The sequence below is a fragment of the Cibotium barometz genome, chromosome 47 (genome assembly GCF_041138505.1).
Source record: "Cibotium barometz isolate CiBa-2024 chromosome 47, ASM4113850v1, whole genome shotgun sequence".
NCBI classification, from domain to species: domain Eukaryota; kingdom Viridiplantae; phylum Streptophyta; class Polypodiopsida; order Cyatheales; family Cibotiaceae; genus Cibotium; species Cibotium barometz.
In genome coordinates this window covers 21,687,980-21,709,992 of record NC_141092.1, presented here as the reverse complement: position 1 = coordinate 21,709,992, position 22,013 = coordinate 21,687,980, and the positions used below count along the sequence as shown (strand labels likewise).

At 44.7% G+C, this 22,013-nt stretch overlaps 1 protein-coding gene across 2 annotated transcripts in view; it reads left to right on the top strand.

Moving 5' to 3' along the window:
- LOC147611500 (hsp70-Hsp90 organizing protein 3-like) overlaps positions 1-22,013 on the top strand; it is a 38,508-nt gene that overhangs the window by 8,906 nt on the left and 7,589 nt on the right. Inside the window, exons 2-5 of one of the 2 annotated variants that reach the window (XM_086784602.1) lie at positions 16,602-16,740; positions 17,174-18,105; positions 18,236-18,524; positions 18,599-18,684. In XM_086784602.1, coding sequence (XP_086640728.1) covers positions 17,188-18,105; positions 18,236-18,524; positions 18,599-18,684 — 1,293 coding nt within the window. In that variant the 5' untranslated portion in view covers positions 16,602-16,740; positions 17,174-17,187. The remainder of the gene's footprint in view (positions 1-16,601; positions 16,741-17,173; positions 18,106-18,235; positions 18,525-18,598; positions 18,685-22,013) is intronic. The other variant, XM_086784601.1, reaches the window with a different exon arrangement.

Sequence of the window (22,013 nt, the reverse complement as noted above, 5' to 3'; positions counted from 1 at the left end):
GGTGTTCACTCTCCTACACACTCCCAATGACTAAAATTCAGCAAAATAGCTCTTATATTTGCTGTAATTTCTGGTCTTTTTGCTAAAAACCCTAATTTCAGCCTTCCTTTCTCAAGTTGAACCATAGGGGAAGCTTTGCCAAGGTTCCTTTCATTCTTTTGAAGACTTTTGTTGCGAAGGATTGCGATAGATTGAAGATTTCAACACTCCAAACGCTTCCATTGCGAAGACTTCTGTTGTCATCGACTCTGCTTGCAATTGGTAAGCTTTGATGTTAAATATGGAAGCAAGTAGTAGGACTCCATGTTCACATACCTTGTGTAGTGTTCTCGTGTCCTACGTGCTCTCTTGGAGATTGTTGCTACCATGTGTTGGTGGAACAATAGAGAGAAGCTGGTAGGGAACATAGGGGGGTAGTTTGAGTTGCAAATCTACACCAACAACCACATTGTTTGCAATACTGTATTCATGTGCATTGGTATGGAAATCTGGTTAGAAATGCCCATGACACTATGTACTTGATTTTCTCAAGATCAATATACTTTATTTGAGGGAGGAGGCGGCCGTTCCGGCTCGTCGTGCGTCAATCCAGCAAATTACTTCTTGTATTGAGCATGTTGTCCATTAAATCTTGGTGTATTTAAGTATATTGATTAGCATTGTGTTCAACCAAGTTACACCAACTAAGTTCCTCTTGTTCTCTCTCCCTTGTCTTAATCATGTTTAATCAACATCATGTACTTAATAAGACTTAGGGTTGTGGATTAGTAGAGCAAGGCTTCCGCGCATGCAACAACTTCCATGATATAACTCTCCTATTGTACCATATTCTCTTTCAAATGCACACCCATACCAAAGATAACCTGTTCATAGGCAGATTCTGACTAATCAAATGATGTCTCAGTACTAAACATGCAATGTTTCACTAAAACTCGTGTATCCTCTCCGTTGCTTGACAAACTGAGAACAATCATCATGAGTAGGAATCTATCTTAGTCGAACTCTGACTGCTTGAAGTATCTAGAAACTTCGAGTCCCGGCTCAGCCTACTGTGTCAAGGTAACCAAGATGCAAGCGCAATCTACCAACATCAATACTCTACTGGAACTAGGTCGATCTAGAATAAACCCACTAATCAATACTTGCTACACAACATTGGATATCAGCCATAATAAAAACTGATAATCTAGATATGTGCTACGTCATAGAGTAGTGCACCCACCCCATGAACTAGGCATCCAACAATCTTGAGTTTTGGATAACTATCCCATTAGAAGCTAAAACATTTGCCTCGATGGAAGCATGTAAAGCCGCACATGTGATACATCCTAGCGTCCCATACCACCAGAACATACCCCACATACGTCTGACAATCCATCACTCCTCAACTTGCAAGTCTTCCGAAAGATTTCCTAATGTTACTAGCGATCTCTTCCCTTACAAACTAAATCTTCTCGGGATAATAAATCTACTCGAGAAACCTATTGATTCAATATCAGTATGAATTTGGATCTCTACAAAATATATGTGCGTATGCCAAGATCCATCAGAACCATATTTGCGAAGTTGGAAAAGCTTCACCTCACATCTGGCAAATATAGACGCAATCATAGTTACAAATGTCAAGCAACAACATACCATTCTCTCCAATTATTTGCAATTCACAGTCTCATTCTTCCTTCCTTCCTGTAATTGATTTCTCAAATCAACTGCCGCTTCTCCTCAGTCCAGAAATCCACCATATAGAATATAGATGTAACCAGAAAGTGTGCATGTAGCGGATCCTAGTGTCCATACCACAAGGATAGGATTAAGTCAACAATGATCAATTCCTTCCCAATCCCACCTTGATACAACTAGACTCCCACTTGAGGGACACTGACTTTTAGGTTAGCCCACCACATCAATTTGCCCTATATGATATACCTTTTTACTTCCTCCCATAATTTGGGGCTACCATAAATATGGCAATCTTGCCCCAAATAGAGATCACGAGACTGTCATAAGTGTAGAACAGTGATCCACAACAATCATGCCTTAGTAAACACTGTTGGCTCTAGCAACTCACTGGCCGAATCATACCCACATAAGGTTGGCCAGATCTTGATTATGCTTTCACATGTAAACCCTATGAACCTAAGTTCATAACTCGGGAGGATAGTCTCAGGGAATACTACCTCTACCCAGAATAATACCGTTTCTTGAAAGAAACCATAAATCGCATACAAAGTTGCTGATGAAACCGGCCTCTGGTAGAAACCAAAGTGCGGTAGACTAGCAATCACCCTTTCACTTGTAGTCCAATAAATAACAAAATTAACTGGAGCTAGAATGCCCCAAAACTGAAATGAAATCGACACCTGTTGGCCCCAAAGCTTGGCGCCCCTTTCGGTATTTCTTTATTCAAATTCAATGAGATGTAAAATTGAGTACAACAAAGCCAGCCAGGAGAATAAACCTGTATGTCCAATCTGGCAGCCCTCAAGACCTCTTAGCACAGAGGATTCACACACAGATCTGTGTTCCACAAAAGCAACACACTGTGCTTCCCTCTGATCAAACAAGACCATTCAGTAGGGCAGCCTTGAGTACACATCTGGCATATTCCATGAACATGATTCCACAACTTAGCTCAAATATACATCCACTGTCCAGTCTCTGTTTCCACCCTTCAAACTGCCATACCCCTCCTCTCACAAGGGGCAAGATGACAACTCTGCAGCAGACATAAGCCAGTGGAAAGAAAGAAAGATGGACAAGTTCAGAGCTTACCAATTCAATGCGTGGATCTGCACCAATGGGACTAATCGTACCAGTCCGTACTTGCCAAAGACTGTCTGTACTTTCCTCCCACTTGACTGATGGACCAACTATGCTCTGATAAAACACCGCCTACCACTGTTCAGGACGGAACAGGTCTGTAGCTGCTTGTACCTGTCCGTACAGGTCTGCAGTACCTGACTGTACTTGTCCGTACAGGACTGTATGGACTGTACTTGTAGTCGCCTGAACCTGCCCGCCTGCTGTTAGTACTCTGTCGCCAGCATCGCCTGCAACCAGCCTGTGCGCAGCAACCTATACCTACAGTTGTACAGCAGCCAATAGTACGGACTGTACTTGCTATCCGTACCTGCCAACACCGCCTGAACCAGCCTGTGCGCAGCAGCTTGTTCTTGCAGAAGATGCGCCTGCTCTGTACGGGCAACAACCTCCAGCGTTGTACGGCCTGCAGCCACGTGGACTGTACGGCCTGTTCTGTATGAAAACCAGCAGCCCCTCCTATGCAGCTAGTCGACCAGGAATTCTCTTCCCTTCCACGTACGTAGCTTGCATGCTTCCCCAAAAGCGAGAGAGAGAGAGAGATGAGAGAGGCGTGTATCAAAAGTGGAATTGCCTTTTTCTCTAAAAATGTCCTAGGTTCCTTTCTTTAATGTTTATTAAAGTTTCTAAGGGCCACTTATGCCTAGGGGATAGCCATGGTTAGAACATTAAAAATATTAATGTTCTTGGTCCCCCTTCACACTTGAAGATGTCCACACATCATAACATTTGTCCGGGCACCCCAAATATGAATCATTTAATATTTATTTTGCTCACCAACCACCATGCCCACACTTGTGCTGTTTCACTTTCACAGGGTCATGACATATCCCCCTCTTGAAAAATGGCAAGCGTCCTCGATTGCAATCTGGTGATATAGCAAAATATCCAAAGTGAAATGTACAATATGGCAAGATCAGCGTCCCAATCTCTCTAAGCCATGCATATGTAACAACATTCATTGCAAAACAATGGTGTAGTAGTAGTCCAAGTTGTATACCACTGTGAACTATACACAACCACAACATCCAATGTGACTAGTACACATATATCATAGAAGTCCCATAAACAGATATACTGTCAGCCATCAGTACCTTCGGGTGAGACAAAAACTACACCAAGCGACCTCTAGATGTCATCTGAGCCTGTCTGTATCAAGGGAGTGGAGGTGCTACCCCCCTCTTGAGCATCAGGCAATGCTCCAGACCCATGCTCTGCTGAACCTGAATGAGCCGTAACAAGAGTCGGCTCCAACTTAAAGGCATCGAGATAAAGCTGCAAAACCTAAGGTGAATCTGTTAAGTCACCTTTCTGTTAAGTCACCTTCCTCCATCCACTTCGCATCCATCGGTGAATAGTTCGTGAACTTCACAAGATAGTGACGGGAAACTTTACCTCGTACCTTTCTTTCCTTATGTGCCAGTATCTGCACTGGAATAAGAACCTCATCAAGTTCCTCAACTTCCGGCTGAGCCTCATCTGATACATCCTCAGGCACATCCCCATGGAAAGGTCTAAGTACTCACATGAAATGCATTGTGAATCCGCCAATGATCTGGTAGCTTCAAGCGATAGGCCACCTCACCAATCTTTTCCAATACTCGAAAAGGTCCATAATAGCGCATGCTCAACTTAGGGAATAAGCGCTCTTTACCCTTCATCTTCTTGAGCCTAGCTTTTTCAAAGCGGAAAAGAACCCAATCACCCAATGCAAACTCTAATGCACGTCTTTGACGGTCTGCTGCTTTCTTTTATTTATTCCTCATAGGAATTCATGATTAGTTCTAAATTCAGTTAAGCAAAATACTCAATGATTGAAATTCAGTAAAGTAGTAATTGAAATATTACCCTTCGAGAAAGTTAGTTCAGGGAGAACCTTTTTTGACTCAAACCCTGAATCAGACTATGACCAAGACTTAATCTCCTTCGTTAGTTTCAAGAAAAGACGATGTGACCAGTTCAGGAAAATCTCACTCAAATCACCCACCGAATCTGAAATCAAGTTAAGACCCTTGATTATGACTTGAGGATCAAGGTTATAGAATTCACGAAATTCTCTTGGAATTTTAGACCTGTGATCTAGAAGTATTGGGATACGGATTTAAGATATACCCATTGTATTTAAAAGAAAATCAAAACTGAAAACTTGCATAGAAACCCTATTTTCTTAAAGGACTGTCTTACGCCAGAATGCTGGAGAGAGCATTTGGTATATGTGTTTTTCTTTTGGAGTGCCAACTTAACTCTCCTATAAGCTTCATTCATATTCTCCACATACTGATCAGCCTCAAAGATCTTATCCTTTGTGTGCAAAATGGGTGGTACCTTCTTCCCTCCTTTCACAATCTCAAAAGACGCCTTGCTCGTCGAGGTATGGACAGTGTTGTTATATGCAAACTCCACCAAAGGAAGATACTTTTTCCATTGTTGCTTGTACTCTGACACATAACACTTGAGAAGATCTAACACTGTAGAATTAGCCTCTTCCGATTGACCATCTGTTTGTGGATGAAATGAAGATGAAAACTTGAGAGTTGTACCCATGTTGTCAAACAATCCTCTCCAGAACAAACTCGTCATCCGTGGATCACGGTCACTAATGATAGACGTAGGCAAGCCATGATACTTGAAGATGTTCGCCATGAACAACTTCACCATATGATCAACTTTGATCGTCGTACGCACGGGAATGAAATGAGCCTGCTTATTGAACTTGCATATGATAGTTCAAATGCCATCATTCCCCGTTTGTGTCCGTGGAAGATCAAATATAAAATCCATGGCAATGCTCTCCCAAGGTCTATCTGGAATAGGTAAAGGCTGTAGTAACCCTGGTGTCTTTTGACGGTCAAACTTTACCTTCTTACATACGATGCATTGCCTAACAAAAGCATCAACATCTCTTCTCAAGGTTGGCCAATAAAAGAAAGTCTCAACTGCTTTTACCGTGGCATCAATACCTCTATGACCTGCATACGGTGGAGCATGACTTTCAATCATAACCTTGAGCCGCAATTGCTTGGTAACACACAGTCTACCATGCATCAACAAAAACCCATCTCTGAGAGTATAATGATCATGCCGCTGACCCTCAGACATCTGATCATACAAAGCTTAGTTTGCGTGAGGAAATAACGCAAGGTCTGATGATCTGTCTGCACAGTGAAATCAGCCCCAAGCAAATAGTGTTTCCATGTAGAAAGAGCATGAATTACAGCCAACATCTCTTTCTCATAAACCTGTAAATGCTTCTCGGCATTCTGCAATATTCGACTCTCATAGGCTAACCAATGTCCTTCCTGCATGAGAACTGCCCCAATGCTGTTTCCACATGCATCACATTGGACAACAAAAGCCTTTCGGAGATCCGGTAATACCAATACTGGATCCGAAGTAAGCTTTTCTAATCAGCCCATCTAAACGGAGTTGCCTTCTTTGTTAAGGCATGAAGGGGCGAAGCAATTTCAGCAAAATACCGTATGTACCGCCTGTAATAGGAACACAATCCCAAAAAGCTGCGTACATCATGCACAATCCGCAAGTCTGGCCAATTAAGAATTGCTTCCAGCTTTGATGGATCCATACGGACTCCATGCTTAGACACAATATTGTTAGAAGTCATCTCCTATCCAGTTTTATACACCATGGCCTTTGTTGTGGGTGTGCCCGCCCTTATCAGGTGTTTTTTTCCTCACTCTCCGCATTTTTCCCCTATTTTTTCCCATTTTTTTGAGGCTTGGGAGGGTTGCCAGAGGATGCCAGGAGCACTCCAGTGCTGGCCGACTGTATGTTCATCAGTCGTTGGCTACTGGGCTGCTGGCCGACTGGATTTCCTCAGTCGTGGGCATTCATCTGCTGGCCGACTGCATTTATACAGTCGTGGGACCTATTCAGCAGTCGTGGGCACTTTATCTGCTGGCCGACTGCCCTCCCAGGGATGTATATAAAGGACCCCAGTCCCCATACCTTATTTGTATCATATTCGGTATCTTCTTGTGTATATCAGAGCAGAGTTACACGCCTACATCTCTCTCTCTTGTGCTGTTTTTCTGCCTGCGTTTTTGCTCTTGTGTTCCCAGATTTGGTCATCATCTCCGCTGCATATTCTGACATGGTATCAGAGCCCTAGGCTCTAGATAGGTCTTGGGATTTGTGTGAGCAAGAGGGGGACTGTTTTGTGGCTGATTGGTGGACTGTTTTGGGCTGATCGGGAAGAGGAGAAGCAAGAGGAAGGCGGGCTGATTTGCTGGACAGCCACTTGCAGGTTTTAGTTCTTCTTTGTTTCCACCCACCCACCCTTTTCAGAGTACATCCCCGCTATGGCAGATCTGTTTGAGATGGCCGAGAGACATGTGAAGATCCCGACACTCCCCACGTTCCCGGTGGACCGTCAGTTGGACGGGAGCAACTACGACATATGGAAGGTGATGATGGAATCTGTTCTGGAGTCTTACGACCTCGCCGATTTCGTCGTTGTTGGTGTTCCACGGCCGGAAGTAGAGGAAGGGGAGTTACCGTCGATTCGGAAGGACCGGGAGGCCCAGACACAGATGTGGGATCGTGTCAACGCCAGGATCCGTTCGTTTATTTTCCTCAAGTACACACCACAGGTAATCAATCATGTAAAGCACATGACGCTGGCCAGAGGTATATGGCAGCATTTGGCCTCACTTTACAATAGGGTATCGCCCATGAAGAGGATTTCCTTGGAATTACAGATGCGGGTTATGAGCCTTGCAAAGTCGTCGACGATGCGGGAGCATATTAACAAGCTGCAGGCTCTTCAGCAGCAAGTTCTTCAGGCTGGGAAGGAGATATTGCAGAGGACATGGCCATAACGTTGCTGTCACATTTGCCGTCTTCGTACTCAGCATTTTACTCCTCTTTGATTACCAGTGGCAGGCTCAGCACCATCACGTGGGAGGAGCTTGTGCACATGGTCCTGGACCAGGAGGAACGATTCACCAACCCTCCTCAGGGTGGAGGTTCGGAGGCCTTTACTGGCCAACGATCGAAAGGCCGTAACTCGGGCAAAGGGAAGGCTTCATCAGAGAAGTCTTCTGAGAAGAAGTCCGACGCTGACCGTGAGAAACTGAAGGCAGAGAGGACCTGTAATGATTGTGGCGAGAAAGGCCACTACTGGAGGCAGTGTCCCAAGCGGAAGACCGAGAAGGGTGAAGCTTCCTCAGTAGCAATCATGAAGACTCCGGCTTTTGTGCACCTGGAGGTGATGGACACCGATGCTTCATTTTCTTCAGGTAGGGAGGAGATTGGAGGACTCTCCGCAACGGATACTCGGGAGTGGATTCTTGATAGTGGTGCCTCTAGGCACATGACTCCTTCCCGTTCCGGTTTACAGGATCTCTGCAGGTGTTTTGGTCATATTCTTACTGGTGATACATCCACTATCCCAGTTCACAGTGAGGGCAGGATGGAGATATTTTCCGATGGCAGAGGGGGGAAGCATTCCTCCCAGGTGTTGTATGTTCCGGCACTTGGTTTTCATTTGTTGTCAGTGCATCAGGTTTGCAAGACTGGCGTACGGGTGGAGTTTGATGAGCATTATGTTGCTCTCCGGGACAAAGCAGTAGGCCAAGTGGTTTGGGAAGGTGGAGTGGAGAATGGAGTTTACAGGCTTTCAGCACTCTCTCTCCCAGGTCCTCAGGGTTGTGCTGAGTGACAGTCTAGTAATGGCTACTCAAGTGTGGATACGCTGCAGGTACAAGCTTTCCGGGACCAGATGGTGGATAGCTTACCAGTAGATGGCAGCAGTTGGCAGGAACTTTCCAGTACTGATGTTGGTAGTTCTTGTGTTCGTGAGTCACAGGAAGCTGAACAGGTCACTTATGCGCTGATGTCTCGTAGTGTTCGGGACATAGAACCTCCAGTAGATGAGGATGTTCTTTCCACGGGGACCTTTCCGAAAGCCAGGCAGGTGGCAGGTGCTTACTTGCAGAAGGAGGTGGTTTCTCCAGGCTTTGTGGTTCCGCATTCAGAGGGGGTGGTTGACAGGTTTCATCAGGTTTCCAGGACTTGTTTGTGCACCGTAACAGGTGTTGATCCTTGTGAGCAGTGTGATGTCTCTGTGACTCAGAAGTTGAATGGTTCATTGATCTAGTTGATGGACACCAGTTTGGACGAGAGCTTCCTGATGAGGCAGTTGAGCTCATGGTTGCAGATGTCTCTTTCGGAGGCAGGATTGCGTTTCTTGTGGTTTCTGCGGCATGCGAAGGATCATGGACTAACTGGAGCTAGAATGCCCCAAAACTGAAATGAAATCGACACTTGTTGGCCCCAAAGCTTGGCGCCCCTTTCGGTATTTCTTTATTCAAATTCAATGAGATGTAAAATTGAGTACAACAAAGCCAGCCAGGAGAATAAACCTGTATGTCCAATCTGGCAGCCCTCAAGACCTCTTAGCATAGAGGATTCACACACAGATCTGTGTTCCACAAAAGCAACACACTGTGCTTCCCTCTGATCAAACAAGACCATTCAGTAGGGCAGCCTTGAGTACACATCTGGCATATTCCATGAACATGATTCCACAACTTAGCTCAAATATACATCCACTGTCCAGTCTCTGTTTCCACCCTTCAAACTGCCATACCCCTCCTCTCACAAGGGGCAAGATGACAACTCTGCAGCAGACATAAGCCAGTGGAAAGAAAGAAAGATGGACAAGTTCAGAGCTTACCAATTCAATGCGTGGATCTGCACCAATGGGACTGATCGTACCAGTCCGTACTTGCCAAAGACTGTCTGTACTTTCCTCCCACTTGACTGATGGACCAACTATGCTCTGATAAAACACCGCCTACCACTGTTCAGGAGGGAAATGGTCTGTAGCTGCTTGCACCTGTCCGTACAGGCATGCAGTACCTGACTGTACCTGTCCGTACAGGACTGTATGGACTGTACTTGTAGTCGCCTGAACCTGCCCGCCTGTTGTCAGTACTCTGTCGCCAGCATCGCCTGCAACCAGCCTGTGCGCAACAACCTATACCTGCAGTTGTACAGCAGCCAATAGTACGGACTGTACTTGCTGTCCGTACCTGCCAACACCGCCTGAACCAGCCTGTGCGCAGCAGCTTGTTCCTGCAGAAGATGCGCCTGCTCTGTACGGGCAACAACCTCTAGCGCTGTACGGCCTGCAGCCACGTGGACTGTACGGCCTGTTTTGTATGAAAACCAGCAGCCCCTCCTATGCAGCTAGTCGACCAGGAATTCTCTTCCCTTCCATGCACGTAGCTTGCACGCTTCCCTAAAAGCAAGAGAGAGAGAGAGATGAGAGAGGCGTGTACCAAAAGTGGAATTGCCTTTTTCTCCAAAAATATCCTAGGCCCCTTTCTTTAATGTTTATTAAAGTTTCTAAGGGTCACTTATGCCTAGGGGCCAGCCATGGTTAGAACATTAAAAATATTAATGTTCTTGGTCCCCCTTCACACTTGAAGATGTCCACACATCATAACATTTGTCCGGGCACCCCAAATATGAATCATTTAATATTTATTTTGCTCACCAAACACCATGCCCACACTTGTGCTGTTCCACTTTCACAGGGTCATGACAGCTGAACTCTTTCAAGGGACCAATCATAATACCCATTTCCACCTTTGTATCTATGCACAAAAAAGAAACTCAAGCCCCATCCAATAGATAAAATCCTCAAACAATTAAGTTCTATACAAGAACCCCATCTCACATGCAATAAGTGATGGAACAAAGGTAGCCTCTCTCATCTCGAAATTTGATGGAACAAAAGTAACCTTTCTTATCTCCAAATCTGAGATGAAACAAAGGTGCATCCAAAATGCTACCTAAGGAAAACACGATACCTATACAACATGCAAGGACCACAACAAATGCCATCCAACATTTGCTATGATCTTGGGCTAGAGTATATATATCAGCCAAAGGCATCTGGAAAATCAAGTATAGGTCATGCCATCAATGTTGTTTATATCACACATTTGCATATCCTGTTTACCTTAGGTAACATCTCTGGTACTAAAACCTAGTACCGATCCAACTCCGTAAGATAAACTTGAATCTAGGTCTATAAAGGGATGTCTATACTATAGTACCTAAATTTGCACATTATAAAAGTACCAATATAATCACTGTAAACGTAGTGCACCTCAAGGAAAATATAGCCCAACGGCCCATCCTCACCATGTTGACAACTATAAGTTATCCATGGTCACACACGGAGACCTCATCATTGTAATCTCTTGATATAAATCAAGACATGCTTCCCTCGTAAGTCAAATTTATCAAGAAAAGAACTACCCACATGAAGCTACACTGAATCCCTAGCTTGAAGCGATAACCTCTCTGACAAAAGATGACTGAATAAATTGTCCCTGAGATCTTGCACATTACATCCAAGAAATGTTCTTGATCAAATACATGATCTAAGGTAACTATTGATAACTCAAATTAGGCAAGATCAATGATCCTACAAGAAAGTAATAAGTAACTACAAGGAGTCACAAATTTGGTCACTAGAACTCGACTATGACACATAGAGATTGCAATTGAAGTAAATGCCTAAAAAAATTTCTTCGTCATGGCTTCCCGATTGGCCTCTATCTATCTAGGACTAACTAATGTTATTCTTGGATGCACGAAGGGACTATTGATCATGACAACTTTGTCGGCAAAAGAAAATTAGATAAGTGCATAGTGTACATAGCACTATTTGAAGTCATGCTATTGATCCTTCCCACTCTCTCCTGGTTCATACAAGGTAGCTTGAAATCACTAGGACCTGCACAAAAAATGTGGGTTCCCACTTTGCAACACACAGGTTATGAAATTAGTATCGAAGTACATCCGCATCCAAGAGTTCATCTAAACAAACGCAAGGTTACCTTGGCAAGACCAGCTAAGGAAGGCTTTCTGGTCTCCCAAGTCAATGGTCTCTACAACAAACTCTTCTCTACAAAAGGAAATCACCCCATAAAGCATGACGGTGAAGGATTAACGCCTTGCGCGATGAGGTAAGGGTTTGGTGAAGCAGGGAAGCGCAAAATATCCTGCAGAACAAGCTTCTCCATTGGCGTATGCTATAAAACATAATGTCTGCCAATGCCTGCTTTTCCTGTGTGTCTGCTGCTTCTCACCCACAGATGCCTGAGAGGTGAAAGAAGGTGTCATAGGAAACAAGTGCTCCCGTCGTGACCAAATGGCCATTTAATGGTCATGCTACTCCCTTACGTCTTGGCCATGGATACCATGTTATAATAAAATACATGCTGATTTTGGATTTTCAGAAAAGCAAAAAGGGAAAAAACATTACTTGTGAAAAACTCTGAGATTTTTGCTTGAATGACTTACCTCGACTTCCCCGCGTTCTGTGTACAAAAAGCGAAGTGCGAGCTCTGCTCCTCACAGTTTTGTGCCACGCCGATCCTTGGAAAAAGTCTCTGATATGGTTCAGCTTAGTGTAAGAGGTTTAATTTTATAGGAAAAGTGTGCTTTTTGTGTTAAAAGAAATCACTGCTCACTATTTTTTAAAACTAAAAACGGGTCGTGTTCTTCTAAAAAAAGCTGGGCACCCATCTTTGTTTTAAAAAAAAGAACATGTATACGACTTAAAATTACTGGCGCCCCCTTTATTAGCTTAAAAAGCACATCTCTGGGCCATGAATAGTGCACCCAGCTGATTCGGCTCACATGCGGTCTTCTGCTTTTTATGGTGGCTTATATAAAAAAACAGCCCATCATGAAAAGCGTCACGCCCAAATTGGGACTATCTGCTGCCCCAAAAAAAAGAAGCGGCTGCTTGTGGCTGTGTGCTTTTTCCGCATCTCTGCCCACAGCCTATTGCTTGTGTGTGCGTGCCTTCTCTTATGCACCCTTCTCCCCTTCTTAGGCCGCAAGCTGCAGGCTGTGTACAGCTCTGCTGACCATCCTGATCAGGTCCATTTTCCCGTCATCTTACCTGCACAATTCCCCCTATACTCGGCTGTCCACACAACTGGCTTGTGTGCCATGCTTTGCACACATGCAGAGAGGGTTTCTTTTCTGTGCAGGCTGGAAAAACAGCTCTAAAAAGCTTCAATACTCACCCTCTTCCACCCCCTATTCCTACATGCCGATCCACAGGTAAAGGGGCAGGTACATGAGCACAAACTCAGCATAACAGAGAAAAACCAGAGATAATTTAGGGTTTTACCATGGGGTCTCCTCTGCACATCCTCCATACAAATAATCTTGCATATTCCCCATCTCTCATAATCCATGTAACCTTACATGTCAGCAAAACCCTGGACCTTGCGAATCCATGAAAAGCAAAACAGAAACGCTTACTGAGACCTTTTCCTGTGCATCCCACGACTGCATCTGGGAGGTGGCCGACTGCTGTTGATTTGGCCGACTGGAGATGTGTCTAGTCGTGGAGTTCTCAGGGCCAGTCGGCCTGCTGTAGGCAGCCGACTGCACATGTGGGGGCATATAAATAGGCCCCCAGCCCCCATACTACACTTGTATCATATTCGGGATCTTCTTGTGTATATCAGAGCAGAGTTACACGTCTACATCTACCTCTCTCTTGTGCTGTTTTTTCTGCCTGCGTTTTTCCTCTTGTGTTCCCAGATCTGGTCATCATCTTCGTTGCGTATTCTGACAGCCCTAGGCTCTAGATAGGTCTTGGGATTTGTGTGAGCAAGAGGGGGACTGCTGTGTTGCTGATTGGTGGACTGTTTTGGGCTGATTGGGCAGAGAAGGTGCAAGAGGAAGGCGGGCTGATTTGCTGGACAGCCACTTGCAGGTTTTAGTTCTTGTTTGTTCCCACCCACGCACCCTTTTCAGAGTACATCCCCGCAATGGCAGATCTGTTTGAGATGGCCGAGAGACATGTGAAGATCCCGACACTCCCCACGTTCCCGGTGGACCGTCAGTTGGACGGGAGCAACTACGGCATATGGAAGGTGATGATGGAATTTGTTCTGGAGTCTTACGACCTCGCCGATTTCGTCGTTGTTGGTGTTCCACGGCCGGAAGTAGAGGAAGGGGAGTTACCGTCAACCCGAAAGGACCGGGAGGCCCAAACGCAGATGTGGGATCGCGTCAACGCCAGGGTCCGTTCGTTTATTTTCCTCAACTGCACACCGCAGGTAATCAATCATGTAAAGCATATGACGCTGGCCAGAGTATATGGCAGCATTTGGCTTCTCTTTACAACAGGGTATCACCCATGAAGAGGATTTCCTTGGAAGTACAGATGCCGGTTATGAGCCCTGCAAAGTCGTTGACGATGCGGGAGCATATTAACAAGCTGCAGGCTCTTCAGCAGGAAGTTCTTCAGGCTGGGAAGGAGATATCGTCAAAGGACATGGCCGTCACGTTGCTGTCACACTTGCCGTCTTCGTACTCAGCATTTTACTCGTCTTTGATTACCAGTGGCAGGCTCAGCACCATCACGTGGGAGGAGCTTGTGCCCATGGTCTTGGACCAGGAGGAACGATTCATGAACCCTCCTCAGGGTGGAGGTTCGGAGGCCTTTACTGGCCAACGGTTGAAAGGCCGTAACTCGGGCAAAGGGAAGGCTTCGTCGGAGAAGTCTTCTGAGAAGAAGTCCGAAGCTGACCGCGAGAAACTGAAGGCAGAGAGGACCTGTAATGATTGTGGCGAGAAAGGCCACTACTGGAGGCAGTGTCCCAAGCGGAAGACCGAGAAGGGTGAAGACTCCTCAGCAGCAATCATGAAGACTCCGGCTTTTGTGCACTTGGAGGTGATGGACATCGATGCTTCATTTTTCTTCAGGCAGGGAGGAGATTGGAGGATTCTCCGCAACGGATACTCGGGAGTGGATTCTCGATAGTGGTGCTTCCAGGCACATGACTCCTTCCCGTTCCGGTTTACAGGATCTCTGCAGGCTTTCTGGTCATATTCTTACTGGGGATACATCCACTATCCCAGTTCACAGTGAGGGCAGGATGGAGATAGTTCCCGATGGCAGAGGGGGGAAGCATTCCTCCCAAGTGTTGTATGTTCTGGCACTTGGTTTTCATCTGTTGTCAGTGCATCAGGTTTGCAAGACTGGCATACGGGTGGAGTTTGATGAGCATTTTGTTGCTCTCCGGGACAAAGCAACAGGCCAAGTGGTTTGGGAAGGCGGAGTGGAGAATGGAGTTTACAGGCTTTCAGCACTCTCTCTCCCAGGTCCTCAGGATTGTGATGAGCGGCAGTCTGGTTATGGCCACTTAAGTGTGGATACGTTGCAGGAGCGGGCTTTCCGAGACCAGGTGGTGGATAGCTTGCCAGTAGATGGCAGCAGTTGGCAGGAACTTTCCAGTACTGATGTTGGTAGTTCTTGTGTTCGTCAGTCAGAGGAAGCTGAATAGGTCACTTATGCTCTAATGTCTTGTAGTGTTCGAGACAAAGAACCTCCAGGAGTTGAGGATGTTCTTTCCACGGGGACCTTTCGGAAAGCCAGGCAGGTCGCAGGTGCTTACTTGCAGAAGGAGGTGGTTTCTCCAGGCTTTGTGGTTCCGGATTCAGAGGGGGTGGTTGACAGGTTTCATCAGGTTTCCAGGACTTGTTTGTGCACCGTAACAGGTGTTGATCCTTGTGAGCAGTGTGATGACTCTGTGATTCAGAAGCTGTATGGTTCATTGCTCTGGTTGATGGACACCAAATTGGATGGGAGCTTCTTGATGAGGCGGTTGAGCTCATGGTTGCAGATGACTCTTTGGGAGGCAAGATTGCGTTTCCTATGGTTTCTGCGGCTTGCGAAGGATCATGGACTCTTGTACACAAGAGGGGGATTGTTTGATGGAGTCCGACTCCACGGTCGGAGTGACTCGGTTTGGGGAGGAGATCCGGACACGAGGGGATCTACTTCCGGCCCAGGAGCAGTTTTACGGAGGAGTTGGAGACAGTCATCTTTTGCTTTGTCGAGAACAGTGGCAGAGTACCAGACTGTTTGTGATGCTGCTTGTGAGGTGGTGAGTATGCAGAGGTTGCATGGCAGGTTTGGGCTTCCACCGGAGGAACCCATGGTCATCCAGAGGCACTTTGTTCGTGAACAGATCGTTGCTGATGACATCTTGCTAGAACTGGTCCACGACTGCATCTGGGAGGTGGCCGACTGCTGTTGATCTGGCCGACTGGAGTTGTGTTTGGTCGTGGAGTTCTCAGGGCCAGTCGGCCTGCTGTAGGCAGCCGACTGCACATGTGGGGGCATATAAATAGGCCCCCAGCCCCCATACTACACTTGTATCATATTCGGGATCTTCTTGTGTATATCAGAGCAGAGTTACACGCCTACATCTACCTCTCTCTTGTGCTGTTTTTCCTGCCTGCGTTTTTGCTCGTGTTCCGAGATCTGGTCATCATCTCCGCTGCGTATTCTGACAGTGCCTAGCGAGAGTCTTGGCTGAACTCTGAGCAAAAGTGAGGTTATGGCAACAATAATCCATGTCTCACTTATATAGTGCTCATTGTTGCTATAAATAACCAAATTGTTATAAATAGCTAGTTGGTACACATGGATTTATTAATAATAGCCTTAGCCACCTGTATTAGCCTGACCTTGTAGGATTAGGCCACTACTCTCGAGGATTAATACTAGGTACATAACTACTACGAACCTATGATTTAGTAAAATGGACGTTTTATGGGCCTAAGATGAAGGTGTATGCTGAGGACTATGTGGTAAAGTGTTGTCAATGTCAACTGAACAATGTTGAACGCCTTAGGGTTGGAGGTATGTTACCTCCTCTAGAGATCCGAGGAGATAAATGAGAGTATTTCCATGGACTTCCTTGTAGGTTTGCCACGGACCAGCAGAGGGCATGATGCTATCTAGTTGGTGGTAGACAGATTGACGAAGATGGCGCAAATTTGACCTACAAAAGTGAGAGTGAAGGGAACTGAATTGGTGCAACAGTTTGTTGAGCAACTTTTCAGGTTGTATGGACTGCCTTTTGATATAGTCAGTGATAGGAACTCAGTTTTTTGGACATTTTTGGCAGTTGGACTGTAATTTTTTGTACAAAAAATGGGTTATTTAATAGATCATAATTATTCAAGATAGACTTCAAGCATTGAGGAACTTGTATTTCTTTTGGGTGCGAAACTTTTCATGAGAACGACACTAATGTTAGCACTTGCTGCTTTTCCCACTTCAGATGTCTAAGGACTGAGGTCTTGAGTTTTTTGGGAGTGTTGTCACAGATTTTCTTTGCATATCCAGTAGATGGTATTCCAAAAAGACATGTAGGAAGGCTGAGTACTTAATTATCGTGATGATCCTCTCTCAGCTTGAGTATGAAGGATTCTTTTGTGATTGTTGTTTTGTGTTATTCTATTTTTTCTGATCCTGCTTTATTGATTTGTTCAGGTAAGTCTGTGAGAATGGCAGATGAAGCAAAGGCAAAGGGCAATACTGCTTTCGCAGCAGGAAAATTCCAGGAGGCAATTCAGCATTTCTCTGATGCATTAGGTTTCACTCCTAATAATCATGTTCTCTACTCCAATCGCTCAGCTTCTTATGCAAAATGCCAGAAATACCAAGAGGCATTAGAGGATGCAAAAAAAACTGTTGATTTAAAGCCAGATTGGCCCAAAGGGTATAGCAGACTAGGTGCAGCATATGTTGGGCTGGGTAAGCTTGATGATGCAGTGGGGGCATACGAGAAAGGCTTGGAATATGAACCAAGCAATGAGGCACTTCAATCAGGACTACTAGATGCACAGGCCGCAATATCAAAATCACGAAGTTTTCCTGGATCATCTCCGTTTGGTGATATTTTCTCAAGGCCTGATGTTTGGGCGAAAGTATCAACAGACCCCAGAACAAAAAGGTTTCTTGAAGAGCCAGATTTTGTGCAGATGCTTCAAGATGTACAAAAGAACCCAGGGCAACTAAGTTTGTATTGGCAGGATCATAGGATGATGCAAGTTTTGGGGGTCCTGATTGGTGTAAATATACAAACTCCATCCAGAGAAGAAATGGAAAATGGTATGTTTGATGGTGCAAATGAAAGCTCAAGACCTGCCACTTCTGCATCCAATTCCAAACCCATGCGAAATGCAACAGAGGCTCACTGGGAGCCAGAGCCAGAGCCAGAGCCAATGGAGACTTCAGAAAGTGATAAAGAGAAAAGAATACGAAAGGCAGATGCATTGAAAGAGAAGGAAGCTGGAAATGCTGCTTATAAGAAGAAAGAGTTTGATGCTGCAGTAGAGCACTATTCAAAGGCCATGGAGCTGGACGATGAAGACATTTCATACATTACCAACAGAGCAGCAGTATATCTTGAAATGGGAAAGGTTTGTTAAGTCAATTTTGGCCATCATTACCAAATTTCAACTGTAAACATTGAGTGTTGTTTTGTCATATGGAAACCAGTGAAAATAGCTGGAAGTTGAAATTGCATTTCTGTTTTGTTCTAATTTGCAGTATGTTGAATGTATTGATGACTGCAACAAAGCTGTAGAAAGAGGGCGGGAACTGCATTCGGATTTTAAAATGATAGCCAAGGCCTTGACTAGAAAAGGATCAGCCTATGTTAAAATGGCCAAGTCTGCCAAGGATTATGATTTAGCTATAGAGGCATTCAATAAGGCCCTTACTGAACATAGAAATCCAGATACTTTGAAGAAATTAAATGAAGTGGAAAGAGCAAAGAAGGAGCTTGAGCAGAAAGAATATTTTAATCCTGCTTTAGCTGATGAGGAGCGAGAGTTGGGTATGTTTTCCATTTTCTACCACCACGTTGTCTTGTGCATTTGACGAGCTCACTTCTGATTTTTCACGTGGCAGGAAATGAGTGCTTCAAATCCCAACAATATCCTGAAGCTGTGAAGCATTATACTGAGGCTGTAAAGAGAAACCCTAATGATGCAAAGGTGATTTTTGTGTCCTTTAACGAAGCGTACATGAGTGAATGAGAATGCTTCTGTTTGTTGCTTTCTCTGCTAGTGGGTCTTTGTGTTTGGAAGCTACATCAGATATTTCAACACACATCCACCCACTCACAACCCCACCGTACCTCGCTCGTCCCCCAAAGGAAGATAGCTTCTTCATTGTATGCTTCTAGATCAGCTTTACATTTTGAGAAGGACAAATGTAGAGCCTTGTGAATTTAAAAATTAGCTAAAAATTAGCTTTACATATATTCTTTTCTTGCTTCAAGATGATGCAGACTCAAAAAAGAGGGTGTAAAACTTTAAGATGCCATTTGCTGGGTAGATTTCTAACTAGATAACAACCTATTTATATTTTCATGATGGGTTAATTAGCCTGCCACTTTATTTCCATGCATCGCTTCCGGCTGCAGCATTGGACCCATGACCTCCACGTTGGGGATTTAATGGTGAGGGACATGCGCTATTTAGTACTAGCCTTCATCATGGCTGAGTTTCTCCTTCACCTCTGGAGATATGATAGAAACTTAGTTTTTATCTATGAAGATGTATCTACTACGGTGATATATCTTTATGCATGTACCTGTGCAAGCCCAGCGGGGCGTGCAGTGACAGACTCAACCCCGTGTCCAAGAGATAAAAATATAAAGAGAGAGGGGAGAGATTAAAGGGAATGGGGATCTTGCACATTACACCACATTGAGTGGGGAACAGGCCCCGCCCCCTTTCACGAATTTATTCAGAAACAATCCACGGGCACGTTGGCCAGGATCAATACAATCAATGAATACAAAACAAACAAATATGCCGATGTAGGATATCTAAGTCGATGTCGATGTTGACGTACAAGATCTCTGATGTCGAGCACACCACGGGGATGACCCACAAGTATCTCTCACTGGGCTAGTACCAAATCCAAATCCAATGAATCCAAATCCAAATCCAAGTCCAAGTCCAAGTCCAAGTCCAAGTCCAAGTCCAAATCCAAGTCCAAGTCAAGGTTGCATCCAAACGCAGTTTGGATAGGATCCAAATGTTTACATCGATTGAAATGTTTACTAACGTTTGGAAACGTTAGTGAATGTGGGAGTTTGATTAATATAGGTTAAAAAATGAAGGGCGAACACCCCCTTGCCACTCTCTCTCTCTCTCTCTCTAGACTCATATTTCAAAAAGTTTATAGGTATATATATCGGGGGCAACATTCACTACGTTTGGAATCTTTTCAGCACGTTTTCCAAACGTACTAAACGTATCGTTCACTATGTTTGGAACCACCTTGGTCCAAGTTCCATGTTCATGTCCAAGCTTCATGCCCAACCTATATATCCAAGTTCCATGTTTATGTCCAAGCTTCATGTTCCATGTCCAAGCTCTATGCCCAAGTTCTCCATGTCCAAGCTATATGTCCAGGTCCAAGAAACACTCGCTCATCCTATGAGTAATCTCCACAACTCCTATAGCCTTGTCCATGAAGAAAACCATGGAAAAGCTCTTTCTCGCAAGAAAACTGATATAAAACCTGTTTTAATGGTTTTTGGGCAATAAAAACATCCAAAAAGCATTTTTTAGGGTTTTTGGAGCAGTTTTAGGGTTTTTGAAATTTCTGTCCGTACAGTTCTGTACATGCCCGTATAGCACCGTATATGTCCGTACATGCGTCCATATCACCCATGCATATGCCCATACAAGTCTAGGGTTGACCGTACATTTGAAAAGCAAGTTGGAGGTGTTGATGGCGAAGAAGAAACTCTTCATGATCATAATGATGTCCACACACACTCCACGATCTCCTTCAATCTTCAATGATCTTGTTCATGGTACTACAAGAGAAGTCCAATCCTTTTTATACTTGTAAGAGACCTTGCTTTTTGCCAAATAGCCTTAATGCTTTTGCATTGCCTTTTTACGCTTATGCTTTTCTCTTTTTGTCTTTGCTTTTGCTCTTTTTACTTTTATTAATAAAATATTACTCAACTTTTGCTGGCTTTAAGGCCTTGCTTTTTGGCCTTAGTTGCTTTTTGAGAAAGCGCCTTTTAGCTTTTTGCCCCGGCTCAGTCTCCTCTTTCCAATGGTGCCCTTGACTTGTGGTCAACCTTGTTTGACTTTTAGCTTTTTCTTGCTTTTTGACCAAGAATGATGCTTTTTCTTAATCAATCCTTGTGAACCCTGTCCCCATGTCTTCTTCCACTTGTCTGGTGTCCGGGCATGGATTTCATTATGTGAAATAGAGTTAGGAGGGCCAAATAGTTACAACCGGAACCTAATCTTGGACATTGATGAGTTTAGCGGGGATGATATACTATTCTGTGCCATACGTGATAAGAGTTGATGATTTGAAGCTTTGTGAGTAAACTCTCATGGAGTCAAGATCTACTTTGGTTTTGTTACCCAAACTTTTCTTTGAGTTCTAAACTCTTTGAGTCCGCAAACAATTGAAAATTTTCTGGATACCAGTTGTGATGTGCACCGTGCAAGCCTCTATCTTTTCATGCCGGGGCATTTAACCGCCTCTTAACGCTTGTCCTATCATGTCGAGTGAGGTGTTATATAGATGATTAACTTGTCTCCGACATTCAAGAACTTAACCTCATGAATCTTGTGAGCTTGTTCTTACATCTACTGGAGGTTGTTGCTCTTGCTTGGATCTTAAAATATCATTTCTGCCTGTACAGATATGATAGAAATGCCTCACATTGCCTTGAATGTTTCTGATATGGCTGATTATGGAGTAATTATTTTCCACCAGTCGGATTTTTTGTCTTTGCACAAGTAAAAATATTTTCATTACCTAGTTCAAAGGTATTTTAAAGAAGATATTTAGACAGTGTGGGGAGCTTGTAAGCCCACATTCTTTCTAGTTTTAGAGTTGTGTGTGTTTAAGAAAATACCACATTGCTTGCTTCATTACTCTCTCTCTCTCTCTCTCTCTCTCTCTCTCTCTCCCCCCTCTTGGCCCCAGGACTCTGAGCACCAGTTCCCGGCCCTTAAGGATTCGGGTGGTGCAGGAAAGTGGTGGCAGGCTGGTCCGAGGCGGAACCACCGTCAGACTTCCAGAGTAGAGCAGCGCCACCAGGCATGCAAGTTTGGCAGGCCACAGGAGGATACGGTTTTGTCAAAGTACCGTTACGAGCACTTATCTCAGCAGCCTTCCCACTCCCCCCCCCCCCCCCCCCCTAATCTTTCTGGAGACTGTTGCGTCATCGTGATCCTGCTCCAGGTATTCAGATTCCCATAAGGCCCTCTGACCCTTCAGAGCCTCCGGTGGGTCCGAACTCGCAGCCCCTGCCCCCCCTCCCTCGTAGGTGATT